Genomic DNA, 16,388 nt, shown 5'->3' on the forward strand with positions numbered 1-16,388 from the left:
GTGACCCTTTCTCCCATCCACCACTAAGGCCCCAAACATTCCTGCCTCTCTGTGGTTTGGATCTGTTTGTGGCGGTCTAAAGTATGGTTTACTCCCAAGGTTGCTGGCTGGGAATGAATACAGTAATTATATTTCTTCAGTCACCCAAGGAAAATATATATTTATTCTGCATTAAACCAAGACGTGCTGATAAAACAGCACATGTCAATGAATATTCAAGACAGAAACAAACTGATTTATACTTGTTGCCATGCTGGGATTTAATAGAGCTTTTGTTAACATTCAAAGAATTCCATTGCTGAACTGACCTATATTATTAATGTCAACAATAACCCTCGTTTCTACCAATTTTGACAAAAATTAATATTGGACCTTGAGGAAAGATGCTACTTAGTAGATGGCATGGAATTTCTTAGCTTCATTACTAGTAAATAATGTTCTACATTTAAGAAAAGTGTCGCTTACAGGTTTATAATGACCTTGTTAAAATATGGGGGCAATAAAAAATAATCTTATTAGCTACCCTTCACAAAATACATAGGGCCTGATTCATACCTGGTCGCTAAGCTGCGAACGCACGCTAGGGGTGATTATCGCACATCTACGCATGCGCGAACCAGTCACTGTGGCCGGGAATCCTGCGCTCGTAGTTCACAGACTGGATGCTACTTTGAGTAACAGATAGCGCCGTTTGTGGGTGGTGACAGGGGAAGGTGCTTGTGAACGGGGGAGTGGATCTGCGAACGCAGGCATGTCTGAGCGTCAAAACTGAGTTTAATGGGTGTGCATAATTAGCAAAGTAGCGTCATGGAGCACGTCACTTGGTTGTATTTTAGCCTGAACTGATCGCAGTGCGGTGGGGTAGGGTCTACCTCAAGTGCTGCGTGCAGCTCCGATGGCTCTCGATGTTCCCGATTAATCACACACGTCCTGGACATGACGTGTGCTAAGAGAGAAAGGTGGACGGCTTTATACTCCTGCGTACGCTCACTGCCATCGCCCTCTAAGACATAGAGGGCGTCCTTAAGCCAGACAGTGCGATGGCAGGATTTGCATACCCGGCCCCTTATTGCAGCGAGCGAGCGCAGCTTAGCGACCGGGTCTGAATCAGGCCCATAGTGCCTGACTCAGAAGTGCACAATATTGCAGCCGCGACTGCCTCTTTTTCGCAGAACAACTGCATCTTCATGGTAATGCCGCAGCCAATGGGATTCATACAGAGATATCCACGGTTTGCGGCGCTAATCGAACGCTTTGCATATTAAAGCGCACCATTGGCCGCATCAGCTGCACCATTGTAGCAGGTAAAATTTCTCTGTCTGAACGTGGCTGCCAAGGTCTGTGCAACTGTGTCTTAAGAAGCAGTCGCTGTCTGTGACACGCCCACGTCTGGCACCTAGCTAGCCACCCCCATTACCACCAGTAAACGCACACAGAAATTGCCTCTAGTGTTAACCACTGGGATACAGGCGCAGTGCAACTCGGACGCGCGCAGACTGAAAACATTGGCCACTAGCGTGCGGCATCGACATAGCACTTAATCAGGCCCATAGGCACCACTATTTGGACTGGCCAAAAGACATGGACATATCCAAACATAGAAATGGTTTATGTTTTAGTTGGATGTAGTCAGCATCCCGACTCCAGAATCCCAATGGGTCATCACAATACCCGCTAAGGAATCTCAACAGTGAGTATTAGGATTGTTTAGGCACTAGGCTGCCAAATGGGACGGATAGGGTTAGGCTGCGGGGGGGGGGTGGGTTAGGGTTAAGGTAAGGGTTAGAATACTTACCAACATGCTTGACCATTAGGATTCTTCTGCCGGTATTGTGACCATCGGTATGGTCACCATCAGGATATTGTACCCACCCCGTTTTAGTACTAAAACTACCAATTGTAATTGTGTCATTTTCTTTTATCCAGGATAATGTTATTGCTCATTTTTTGTAACTAAAGCCTTGGAAATAGATTTTGGATTAAACAAATTTAATCTATCATATTTCTCTGTGATTCTTATTGAACCTGTGAGGCCTATGTTACATACCTGTGTGTAACTGAAGGTGAATTATTCATAAAAGTCTCCGGGAAATTTCTTTCCTAGTGGCAGTGAAATAGAGTATTTGGTAAGTGACTGAGGTGTGCTGGCGTCATGATCAGCTGGTCCAGATTGCTGTATCTGAGAGTCAGCCGGGGATTTTGACAAAGTTGGTTTTCAAAGGTTTCTTTTGCACAGATCTTTGCAGGTGCATACAAATGATAATACCAAGTGCGCAGATAGGTGCGGTCTGGCCGCAGGAGTGCATACACCTTTGCATACTGGCAAACTTTCATGTGTTTTTTCCATGAACGCAATGCTGAAACTTTGCTTAAGCCCCAAAGGGGCAGATTCTGAGTAGCACTTAATGTGGCAAAAGCCTCATTTACCACCTTATGCAAATGTGGAAATCTGTAAAGCTAATGGTGGGGATCATGCGTCTGCACTATACAGGGCACACTTGGCGTGTATTCTAGTTACTCCAGCCATGAGTAATATTAGACCAATCCAAGCTGCCAATCCAGCATATCAATTAATAATACACCTCTGTTGTAGGCAGACGACCAAATCTTCACAGGGCGCTCACCTACTGGCCAGCAATCCAGTGCAGCATCAACTCCTTGATCTTTTCCAGACAACAATGTGACACAGATTGATGGAATACAGATTTCCAGGCTTACCAGCTGGGGAAATGCTATTTTAACTGGAATTAGTCCATCTTTAAAACAAAAAAAATGCAATAAATGAGTTTTGCCTAGAAGGACACCCTTGCAGCCTAGCCTAATTACTGGCCTAGTTGCCATTACTATACATGTAGTCTGGCCACTGGGGATGTAGTTTATATACCGCTGTCAGAATGCTGGCGCTGAGAATGATGGTACTGGCATCCCAATGGTAAGTAGTGTTGTTAGGGCTAGGCACTAGGGGAGGGGGGGGGGATTAGGTTTAGGCTGTGGGGAGGGTTAGGTTTAGGGGCAGGTTCAGGACACTTACAGACAGGTGTCGGTATACTAAACCTGTCGGGACACCGGTGTCAGGATTCTGACCGCTGGGATACTGAGCTCCGTCATCCAGTACACAACCCGGGCCCCTCAGGTGCCTTGACTTTTTTCTACATTCTTTGCAGAATATACAATCATGTCTGAAGGTAAACTGCTCCTTTTCACACTTTTGTCTAAGCCTTCCTTAGATTAGTGTACCAAGACTCCTTGCCACCAGCTTTGGCATTATGATGCTATTTTTAATCCCTGTACTGCCTTGCAATTGCAAGCAGTACAACAGTTAATGTGATCATATCTATAAATTACACTTAGCAGCATCCTATAATCATTTTATGCCACATTGTAGTGTTCCCTGTTCATATTAGGCCACACATTATAGTGCCCCCAGGTCATATACGCCAACTATAGTGCCTCCAGTTCAAATTGTGCCACATTATATTGCACTACAGTACATATTATGACAGATCACAGTGCCCTCAGTTCAGATTATGCCACATTAGTGCCCTCAGTTCACCTTGTACCACACTATAGTGGTTTTCAATTCATATTGTGCCACATTATAGAGCCCCCCCCAGTTCAGATTATGTTATATTAAAGTGCCCCCAGTAATTATAAAATTAACCACACACACCCCTTACCATTTTAATGTTTGCTACACATAGCACTCACTGATAACTGAATGTAGGCAGTCTTATCCTACATAGAAATCTGGTAACAGATTTTATCCCATTGACTTGTTATCTCATCATACTGTATTTCTGATGGAGACACTTCAAGTTCTCCATATCTTTTGAATCTTATACAGAAGCCCCACATCTGCAGGGCCTGAAGAGAAGATTGCAGTTTACAGTGAGTGTAAAAACAGAGAATAGGGGTGGGGGACCAACTAGCTCCTACCTGAGGGGAATACTTCCACTTTGAATGGAGATCTACTTAATTTCAGCAAACTGTCCATTTCTGGGACATCATTAAAGTGAGCTGGGGAGCCCAATCTCTGCTCCCCAGCTAACTTCACTGTGTAAATCAATACATTGATTGAGCTACTTTCATTTTGCATATCACTGTTTTGAGAATAATACGAGGAATGATTGAAAAGTAATGAGACTACATTTTTTATTCAGAATCAGGTGACTCCACAGGATATGAACAAATTTATTTTTCAAAGTGGCGCCCTTCACATTCAATACATTTTGTGCACTGTTTCAACAATGATTCAAAGACTTGCAGTACACTGTTTTGTGACATCACTTTTAGGGGTCTATTTACTAAGCAGTGTTAGGAGACAGAGTGAAAAGTGATAAGGTGCCAGCCAATCAGCTCCCAACTGTCATTTTTCAAACACAGCCTGTGAGATGACAGTTGGGAGCTGATTGGCTGGCACCTTATCACTTTCTTATAACTTTTCACTCTGTCTCCTAACACTGCTTAGTAAATAGACCCCTTAGTGTTGCAGCTGTGACATTTTTCACTTCATCATCTGTTGAGACCTTCTTTCCGCGCAATTGTTTTTTCAGGGTGTACGGACGATATGTTGTTCATCTGCATCATCGGGCAATGCATTGGGGGGGAGGGGGGGTCGCCTAATGTGTACTCACCTTTAGGAGCTCATTGGTTGGAATACCATTTAAGTTTCGTAATGAGTATCACTCATGATAACAGAATATGATAACAAGAATATCACTCATGATAACAAGAATATGATAACAAGAATATCACTCATGATAACAAGAATATCACTCATGATAACAAGAATATCACTCGATGATAACAAGAATATCACTCGATGATAACAAGAATATCACTCGATGATAAATCATTTATTTAAAAAGGAGTGGAAAATCACTGTGCTACATAGGAAATATTTGACCTGCCTGGAAGTGGGAAATGAAAGGATGGCATTAGTAATATTGTTTATATTGCTTAAAATGTACTGAAAATGGAAAGCAAAATAGATGATGTTCCGACATTTATAGGTGTTAGATCTATTCAAAGTAGTAAAGATTTAATTTGTACTGCATACTGATTATCACTATGGTGTATATATGTCTGTATATTCAAAAGTTGCTGAACTATTTGTCTTGATAAAAGACTTCAGTGAGTCAGCATACTTGATACTTGAATTTAAACGAGGCACAGTTTATTCTACTGAACAAGTATTTATACCAGCAGGTACAAAGTGGTAAATGATTTTTCATGGAAACATTTAAAGGTTGATGACTTGTATTGCAAGATATTTGTCATTTCCCAGACAGACAAAGTGAAGTTAGAGTAAATTTTATATCCTTAAATAAAATATACGTAGCAGATAGGAGATGATTGTATTCTGGGCTTCAGTCCAGACCACAAGTTCTAGCATAGACAAATGCTGTAGGTCTCTATCCAAGGATCAGACATGTCAGAGTATCTGAGAGATTGCTCTGCATGTACAGTATGGAGAACTTTGATCAGCAAATTATACAACTGTTTCCTCATATGAAGATAACCCCACGTGTCCAACCAACTAACAAAATAAATAGGTATTACATATTAAATTAAATAATTTACATTGTAAATATACCATACAAAAACAGCAAATATGGGAAAACCTAAAATAAGTATTACATATTACTGATGCAGAATTGTTTATATATGTCACACTAAAACAGGTACAAGAAAATGCTAACAATTTACTTTGATATTTCAATTAATAACATATTATATAAACTGAATAATAATAACAATAATGTGTGGAGTGCCAACTTTTCCTTTCTATAGGATCATTACATGGTGCTCAATAATTAGGTAGGGCACCTCGGCATACGACTTTGCTATCCAGAATTATATATATATATATATATATATATACACTGTACCAGTCCAAAGTTTGGACACAACTTCTCATTCAATGGTTTTTGTTTATTTCAATTATTGTCAACATAGATTAATACTGAAGACATCAAAACTATGAAAGAACACATATGGAATTATGTTGTAAACAAAAAAGTGTTACACAAATCAAAATATGTTTTATATTTTAGATTCCTCAAAGTAGCCCCCTTTTGCTTGGATGACAGCTTTGCACACTCTTGGCATTCTCGCAATCAGCTTCATGAGGTAGTCTCCTGGAATAGTTTTTCCAACAGTCTTGAAGGAGTTCCCAGAGGTGTTGTTGGCTGCCTTTCCTTCACTCTGCGGTCCAACTCATCCCAAACCAGCTCAATTGGGTTTAGGTCGGGTGATTGTGGAGGCCAGGTCATCTGATGCAGCACTCCATCACTTTCCTTCTTGGTCAAGTAGCCCTTAAATAGCCTGGAGGTGTGTTTGGGGTCATCGTCTTTTTGAAAAACAAATGATGGTCCCAGTAAGCGCAAACCAGATGGGATGGCATGGCACTGCAGAATGCTGTGGTAGCCATGCTGGTTAAGTGTGCCTTGAATTTTTAAAAAATCACCAACAGTGTCACCAGCAAAGCACCCCCACACCATCACACCTCCTCCTCCATGCTTCACAGTGGGAACCACACATGCAGAAACCATACGCTCTCCTTCTCTGCATCTCGCAAAGACACGGCAGTTGGAACCAAAAATCTAAAATTTGGACTCATCAGACCAAAGTAGATTTCCACTGGTCTAATGTCCATTCCTTGTGTTTCTTGGCCCAAACAATTCTCTTCTTCTTGTTGTTCATCCTCAGTAGTGGCTTCTTCGCAGCAATACGACAAAAAAGGCCTGATTCACGCAGTCTCCGCTGAACAGTTGATGTTGAGATTTGTCTGCTACTTGAGCTCCGTGAAGACTTTAGGTGGTCTCTAATCTGAGGTGCTGTTAAGTAGCGGTTTCTGTGGCTGGTAACTCTAATGAACTTATCCTCTGCAGCAGAGGTAACTCTTGGTCTTCCTTTCCTGGGGCGGTCCTCATGAGAGCCAGTTTCATCATAGCGTTTGATGGTTTTTGCAACTGCACTTGAGGATACATTCAAAGTTCCTGAAATTTTATGTATTGACTGACCTTCATGGCTTAACGTAATGATGGACTGTCGTTTCTCTTTACTGAGTTGAGTGGTTGGTGCCATAATATGGATTACAACAGTAGTCAAATAGTGGTGTCCACTGTGTACGAACCCTACCTCTGCACAACACAACTGATGGTCTCAAACACATTCAGAAGGCAAGTAAATTCCACAGACCTGGCCTCCACAATCACCCGACCTAAACCCAATTGAGCTGGTTTGGGATGAGTTGGACCACAGAGTGAAGGAAAGGCAGCCAACAACACCTCTGGGAACTCCTTCAAGACTGTTGGCAAAACTATTCCAGGAGACTACCTCATGAAGCTGATTGCGAGAATGCCAAGAGCGTGCAAAGCTGTCATCCAAGCAAAAGGGGGCTACTTTGAGGAATCTAAAATATAAAACATATTCTGATTTAACACTTTTTTGTTTACAACATAATTCCATATGTGTTCTTTCATAGTTTTGATGTCTTCACTATTAATCTACTATGTTGAAAATAATTGAAATAAACAAAAACCATTGAATGAGAAGGTGTGTCCAAACTTTTGACTGGTACAGTATATATATATATATATATATATATATATACACACACACACACACGCATTTCTGATATGATGGTCCCAGACACCCGGAATATATCCATCATGGTGTATAAAGGACTAACATAGCGCTGACTGTTGTGGGTGTACGGTATTTGTAGCAGCTGCTATTCATTGCCTTATATGAATACACATACTAACAATAAATGGATTAGAAAAACATATTTAAAAATACTAAAACATGTAAATAGTGGAATACAGAAATGGAATTGATGAAGGTTTTCTAAAAATCTGCAGACAACCAAAAGCACTCACATGATAATTACAGCATCCCACACATGGAACACTACATTTTGGAGTGCTGCACAGACATAGGGCCTGATTCAGATGTGGACGGTATTGCACAGCCACAAGGAAGCGGAGTATAATGCCGTCCAACTAAATGCAAATGCAGCAGGGGGTGTCTGTAGGAATTAGACATTCCCTGCTACCATCTGCGATCCCAGTGCAGCGTCCATAGATGCTGCTTTGCATCACCATCGCAACCCTCAGCCAGGCTGAGTAAGCTAAAGCCTACTCAGCCTGGCCGTCCTAACCCCTCTGTCAGGTATAGGAAGTCTGTGTCCGACATCGCAGACCCTGGGCTTGGCACGACTACAATCCCCCTCCCATATCTTGTACAGCGGTTCTGTCCTTCGCTCCGCCCCCAAGCGCGATGTCAATCATCCTGCGGCTAAGGGTGGACTGCGAGCATGTGTTACCAGAACCACTGTCCCTACGAGTTCCCCTTTGTACATGGTGGGGATATTTTCATTAAAAAATTAAATGAATGACTGTGATATAAAACCTTAATAATCGCGAGAGTTCAGCGATTATTAATACATAAGCCCCTAAATGTAGTCCACAAATGAACATTAATTTGACTCCATTAGAATTATCTTTTTATCCTGGTATGAAAGTCAGCTGAAAAATAAAAAGATCTGCATCTAAAACAAAACAAGAACATGTGACATACATGAGACGGTGTGTCACTTTTCTGTATTGTCACTTTTCCGCCATAAGAAGTTTTCATTCTCCACCCAAAGTGAATTATCCCAATTGTCTTTCTTAGCTACTGAAGGCAAAATGGAAGTCTCGCAAACTTTTTCAATCACAGACAAGTCAGTGAGTCTATTGATACTTTCATCATTTTGATCACTGAGAATATCCCAGAAGTCTTTAGGGCGGCATTTTGTTTTGTTTGCGGTCAGTTCACATTGAGAATTCACTGGCGGGGTGGCAGACAGACGGGTCGTCCGATTAGAAAAAATATCATCAAGTATAGATGTATCACCAAGCAATTCTGTAACACATTTTGTCTCCTTTTTCATGGCCACATTTTCTTGTTTAGGCAACTGGTCCTGTGTGACATAACTGCTTTTTGTATGTGGCTCTGGCTTTGTGGAATCCCTGTCTGGAAAGCATTCCTGTTCATTTCTGTGGCTGTTCTTTTCCTTATTCCTTGTGTATGTAATACTATTATTTTCAATGACATTAAATTCCAGAGTTTTTGCACAGTTACTACTAGAATTACCATATGAATCCACAGAAGCAGCTTGTTTAGCTAAGTGACTTGGATAATTCATTACACATTTTTTTCTCCTTTTCTTCATTTTGTCTATGTGGTTCTTGGCTTTAGGCCCATTTTCTTTCTTCTCTCTTACAGGTAATGGAACTTGCACTTGGTACAGGTCTTCCACCCCAGAATGCTGACTGGTATAAAACTCTCTAAGCATCATTTGCCGCACATGAGATTTGACATCGACAAGATGATGAGCAAGCTGTTCTGCAGAAGCCATTTTGAAATATGCCACCATTTTCTCAAAATGTCTCCTATAAAATCAAGAAAACAAAAAATTCATTAAGCTATGATAATTCATAGCTAATAAAAGGTAAAAAAACAAGTGATAAAAAATGACACTTACAGCAGCATAGATACCCATTGTTATATATAATAAGTATTAAAAAAGTGTATTGTAATATAACTTAAAAGCAAGTAAATGCCCTTTCTACGTTCACAAATCTGTCTTTATTCCTCTTAGTTACTTCTCTTATTGATCATCAGTAGGAACTTTTTTCTTTTATGTCAGATGGCCTCTCTTTAGTCTTGGAGTTACAGCTGCCATTAAGTAGTAGTAATTGTTACGCTGTCAATTGTGTTAGGACTTCTGAGTGGGTAAGGGCACAGTTATGTATAAACACGGTCTGCTACTCTTTAAATAATTAAACTGAGGTCATTTTAAGTTTTTGTGTATTATTAATAATAATAATTTCATTTATATAGTGCTTTTCTCCAATAGGACTCAAGGTGTGTTACAGATATTAATAGTGAATACATCTTCAAACTTAAATACAACAGAAAAAACCATATAAGCGCTCAGAGGTAAATGTCCAAAGGGGATAATAATCCCAAAGGTGCAGCTGTAATGTTTCAGCGTAGCTGTCCTATTTTCTCAGGACTCCAATGTAGATTTTCAAAGTATGAGAAACAAAATAAAATACAAAATGTTATTTTAGTACAATATGTTCATTTTTGTAACTTGCAGATGTCTCATTTCTTTATACTATTATCTCTCATCAGGATGGGATCAATGCGGTTAAGAATACTTTAGAGAAGAGACATTTTTATGAAAATGTTAAGAATTTTATATTAGATGGGATTTCCTTTATTTTGAGTAATAATTATTTAACTTCAATAGTTTTTTTTTATAAACAGGAAGTTGGCACAGCCATGGGCACCAGGTTTGCGCCAAGTTATGCTAATTTATTCATGTCCAGGTGGGAGGAGTCTTCCATCTGGAGTGGGCATGACTGGAGTGCAAACCTGGTGTCCTGGTGGCATTATATAGACGATGTGCTGTTTATTTGGCGAGGGGGATGAGACACTTTGAATTTGTTTTGTCTATATTTGAACACCAATTCAATTAATATAGATTTAACTTTCTCTATTAGTGAAAGTACAGTAAACTTTTTAGACTTGAAAATTGAAATTGTTGATGGGAATATTACCACGAGTAATTTTATAAAACCAACGGATTCAAATACTTATTATATATTACCAGTAACCACCTACCAAAATGGCTCAATAATGTTCCTAAAGGACAATTGGTGCGTCTTCGACGCAAGTGTTCTAATAATGAAACTTTTGAGTCACAAGCAGGTGACTTAATAGATAGGTTCAACAGAAGGGTTATGATCCCAAACTCCTTTGCCAAACTTTAGGTGAAGTCAAGTCTATGGAACGTGAACAACTCCTGGTAGAGAGGATAAAACCTGATTCAGTTAATGATCATTACAATCTAAATTTCTGTACTAGGTATAATAAAAGATATAGACATATTGAACATAACATCAGGAAAAACTGGGGGATACTTTTGAGGGACGAGTGTTTGAAAAAAGTTTTAACACCAGCTCGAAATTTCATCTACAGAAAGGCCGCTAATTTAAGAAACAACTTAGTTGCAAGTGCCCTTCCTATGGATGGGGCTAGATTATTACCCAGAAATAAAGGGTTTTACAGGTATGGAGAGTGTAAAATGTGTAAGTCGTGCCCAGGCAAACAAAAAATCACAGAATTCCACACCAATGGACAGACCATAAAAATTTGATTTTATCACCTGTCACACTAAATATATAATTTATGCAATTGAGTGTAGTTGTTCGCTTGTTTATATTGGTAAAACCACTAGAGCAGCTAAAATTAGATGGGCGGAACATGTAAGAAATGCTGTGAGGGGATTGGAGACGCATCCCTTTTCACAGCATTTCAAAGATAAACACAATTGTTCGATTACAGGTTTTAAGAGGTTTGCAGCTATATAATTAGTAAAGATAAACTGGAGAAACAATGATAGAGATAAAAGATTGTCCCAAACTGAAATGAGGTATATTTATAATTTAAATACCATCGAACGGAAAAGGCCTCAATGTTGATTTCGAGGTCAAATGGTTTATTGAATAGTTATTTTTGCATTAATAATTTTTGTGTGTGTAGTATTCTGTGTAGAGATTGTATGTACTCTCCATGTCTCCATATCTGTTTCATTTTAAATATTTGCCATGATGGGTTATAATGCTTCTGGCATGTAATGCGGAAATATAAAGTTTAAAAGTATTTATTTATATTTGTTTATACATTTTTATTCACATTTCTGTATCCATGTGATATGTTTAACATGCTTCGCACCTGTCTAGATATAGAATTCGGGTGCTCCGTGCTACATGGTCATAATATGACAGGGTCATGTGCCCGGGCAAAATTAATTATTATTAAGGTCACTTTAAATTATTGACCTGGTTCACAATCAATCATTGGGAAGCTACAGTCTTCCTAAGATACGTTTAAAAAAAATTATTTTTGCAAAATACTTTATTGCATATGAGCACTTGGTCACATTAGTAAAGATGTCACCTCTATAAAACTTTATGCAAAGCGGACAATATGGTGTGGATGCCAGTGCCGTCTCATCCTGTAACAGGGGTAAGTCTGCTCCATGATGTGGATTATTCATTAAGATTACAGTAGGAGATTTATACGCTACCTGTTTTTATAGTCACTCAACTTGATAAAGATGCCAGCGAGCGTTGATACGCGTTGTGAGTGACAGTGGGAATACACTCCATGCCTGTAAAGCCAGCCTTTTACACCTCATTAGAGCACCCGGGTTCTATACCATCTGAAGAGTGTACTGACTAGGCTTGTTACCATCTGGTACGGATGTATTATTCCCTATTTTTTAATCTATGTATTATAATTAAAGGTGATTTTTTATTTCACACATATGATCCATGGGAAGCTGAAGGAAATCTATGGAGAAAAGAAACCTTTATGAGCCTGCAATATGCCTTGTTGATGTAAGCTTCTAGTAAGCATCACTTTATACATCTTTGCCTCTTACACAAGGGTGTATATATTAATTACACATTACCAACTACTGAGCACATCCTTGGGATCTGGTGGACTATCCCTACAGTCATTTTGTGTATCATAACAGTAAATAGTTGTGTAACATATTGTATTTTGTTTTATTTTGTTTCTCATACTCTGAAAATCTATGTTGGAGTCATGAGAAAATAGGACAGCTATGCTGAGACATTACAGCTGCACCTTTGGGATTATTATCCCCTTTTGGACATTTACCTCTGAGCGCTTCTATGTTTTTTTCTCTTGTAGTTATGTATCTATGTGAAGTGGTGTTCGTCATTTAAACCAGAGCTGCTGTGAGGTGTTGCTCCCTATATTTTCAGTGTTTTTTTGTTATATTGTTCATTTATCACATCTTCAAACTTATTTGCTTTCTGGTCACAGATGACAGCATTCTAGAAACTGGAATGATAATACATATCATGTACTTAAATATGAGGTGTGAATTTATAAATGTATGCCATATCTTGCAGTTGTGTTATGCTTTGATCCTAAATAACCTTCATTTTGCATTAGGGAAATGAATACAAATCCTCCAGTTAACAATTTGTGTCAAAAATGTACCTTTGATCATCTGACGGATAACATTAAACAAACATCTTGGCAAGTTACACTTACTTTTCTAAATTTTATTTGTTATAAATCAATAACAAAGAGAAAACACTTTGTTATCAAGATGATTATCAACTAATATATTTTATGAATTGAGCTAATTGCAACAAATCTATAACATGCTTACTGACTTTTATTGCAAGATGTCTTATTTTACTGGTCTTAATGTTTCCCAATGTTAATCAAGGCCATATTTTGTTCTTTGGATATACAAACTGGTTCCTAAACACATATGTGCAGCGGGTTTGATTATTTTAGTTGAGGAACAGCTAATGCTGACAAAGGGGCATCCACATGTTTTCTTCTTCACCTTCTACATTAATCCAAGTCCATGGCTCCATTCCAAAACTATGTCAACATTACACGCATGTGTCCATGCAAATGCTAAATTAACATTTCACTGGTGTCAAGTAGGTGATACAAATCACAAACCTGGGCTTAAATAATAAAACTGTTTCAAACTAACTTGCATAGTTAACAAAAATTGTTCACATTATACTGCCACGTACAGACATATTTGTTATTACTATACTTTTACAAATGTCAAAGGAAATAGGTGGAAGGGCACATTAAGAGCTTACAGAGCACCTGTCACTATGTATCCAGCAATGAAAAAACCTTGTTCAGCTGATAGTGAGCATTCTAAGTGCTATCTTCTCACTCGTTTCTGCTTCTTCCAGAGGGAAGAGCAGGAGAGCCTGTATGACAGACTCACTACCAGGTCTTACAGTTCCACTTGGTAGGTAAGTTGGTCTGTGAGTGTAGACAACTTGCTCCTGAGCCAGTTTCCCCTATACCTCCCAACTCTTAAGTCTGTGTGGGCTGGAGGAAGGTGGCCAGGATAGGAGAGAGGATAGGACACAAAGAGCACTTGGATTAATGTTCTCTTATGCAGGAACTGGGCCATGGCTATAACAATTTGTAATAATTTTCTAATCTTACATATAACTAAATATTTGCATATTGACAGTTGTAGTAGCATCCTTAAACCTTAGAGTCAGCTCCACTACCAGCCTTTCATAGCCATGAAAGATATTATTCAGTTACCGTGTTACACAAGTGAAAGACTCTGTGGTCCATGACCTCAGCAAATCCCTATGCAATGAATCGCAACCATTGTCTTTCTTCCTACACCCTGAATATTAGGCAAGGAGACTGGTGAAAGATAAAAGTGGAACAAGGACATAATCTGGCTTCAGTCATATCTACACTTGCAAATGTAAAGCCTTGAAATTAAATGGATTTTATTATTTCCTAACATTAAATAAAATAACTCACGCTTATCAGCATTTGCTAAAATGATAAAGAACTACAGTATAAAAAGGCTTGCTTTGGTAGGTAAAAGTGACCTAAGTTATTTATAACCCACAAATAGCCACAGAACAGATAGGGTGCTATAGTTTACCAAGAAATAACATTGAAATAGAGCATTTTGTCATTTTTGTTTTACTCAGAAAGAAAAAAAATGGGATTTTGAAAGTGAACAGTTTATTAGTACAATACTCCTTTAATTTAGTAGCAATTGTGCAGAATGAGAAGTCATCCAGCAATTTGGTGTCATGACTTATCTAAGCACATGTAAAGGTTTTCCCATCTCCATTCCCAATGCACAGCTTTCACACAGAGTTAGAAGATATTCTACTGTTTATTAATTATGTCCAGAATCCTTTCTGCAGGATTAGCAAATAAATATTTGTGTTTTTCCCTTGGAGATTATGGGATTACAAATGCGGGATACTGCAGTTTTGTTTATCCAATCTCCAGATTGGTATTTTGTTTGTAACTACCCAGGAAACGTTATCTTTCCTTTGCCAAGAAATAACCTTAACCATAACCTGACAGCGAGACCTTTGCAGAGCTGAGAAACTGGGCTATTCTCTTTTCCCTTATAATCATGAGCATGGCATGTTGAATGCTCCAGAAATATATAAAAAAAAAAGTTGTCATGTGATTTTTGTTATTTTCTTTCTCTGTAGAGCCTTAAAATGTATGTTGCCTATTACAGTATAGGCCTGATCCAAAGTTCAACCTACTACTTTTGTGAAAACTAATAACATCAGTCAAGAAACATAATCTTAGGAATTCCGATTCATCCCAGAAAATACATGCAATAATATATTCAATGCTGTAACTAGAATATTTTCATGATATTAGGAACAGAGGCCACTGGCAGAGTGGTTTAATATATGATTTACATGTGTCTAATTAACAAGTGATGCTTACATATATGTACTGTATATAGAACAAATCGTTTTTTTCCCAGTTCAGTCTGCACAGCTTCCTAAATATAATTTTCTTAAGGCTAAGTTATCATGAGGAGAGCATCTAAATGTATTCAGACCTACCATGTCACTCCCATGTTATATATCAATTTACCACTGGACAGTCAATGTTAGCAGCTGTATGCAATTCTTACTACTACACTTTAGTAATGCTACAACATGTAGATATTGGAGAGCTGTCTTTACTAATAACATTGGCTGTTTCCATTCTACAGAAAGCTCTGTCCACTTTATGTACTACCCTCTCTCCTTCTGGCAAATGGGAGACTACCTCTCTTGGACACCCAAAACCACCATCACCATGGACTAATGCAGCGGTAACTGTCACTGCTACTTACCCCAGTTGTACTATACAAGTTGCAGCTGCAATTCATGAAATCAAAGCCCTCTTGCAATGCAAAACAAAAACATGGCTCCAACACAAAAGCACACACTGGCAGCATAACGCTCTGACGTAAGTTTCAGTTGCATAAAAAAGATGCATATATTCATGTTGGGCGAAAGAGCATTTATCTCTCCTCTACTGGCTTTTTCTGAAAAACCATGCCAACTAGAGATGGCATAAATCATTGAAATCCATCTGCAATAACAGAAGTTAATAAATTCGTGAGTTGATCTTGCACTGACATCCCCTTCAAAGACTATGGGGGATGCAGTAATTACAAATTTCAGAGGGCCGCAAGAGAAATCTTAGATTTCTCTACAGTAGTCTTTTACATGAATGGGACGAAGCTGTGGTAAGCAATTATTCCATCTAAAAACATGGAAAAAAGTGCTCTCTCCACTTACAAAATAGAGAACGGAGTGTTTCTATGTCAGCTTTGGATGCTGCCTGGGAAACCGGATTACAACCAATGATGTGTTTGTTTCTAAGCTTAGTCCATCTCCCCTCCATTACCACAGTGATAATACACACAACGTGTGTTTCCTTGCCCTGCACACATTACCTTTGAACATTTT

At 38.8% G+C, this 16,388-nt stretch overlaps 1 protein-coding gene across 1 annotated transcript in view; it reads right to left on the bottom strand.

Annotated features, from left to right (window-relative positions):
• Window positions 1-7,595: 7,595 nt before the first annotated feature.
• ERCC6L2 (ERCC excision repair 6 like 2) overlaps window positions 7,596-16,388 on the bottom strand; it is a 148,158-nt gene continuing 139,365 nt past the window's right edge. The window contains exon 19 of the mRNA XM_088470187.1: window positions 7,596-9,443. Within this exon, the coding sequence (XP_088326313.1) occupies window positions 8,600-9,443 (844 nt within the window). The 3' untranslated portion in view covers window positions 7,596-8,599. The remainder of the gene's footprint in view (window positions 9,444-16,388) is intronic.

Source organism: Taudactylus pleione, unplaced genomic scaffold, assembly GCF_031769625.1.
Source record: "Taudactylus pleione unplaced genomic scaffold, aTauple2 ptg000095l, whole genome shotgun sequence".
Classification (NCBI taxonomy): domain Eukaryota; kingdom Metazoa; phylum Chordata; class Amphibia; order Anura; family Myobatrachidae; genus Taudactylus; species Taudactylus pleione.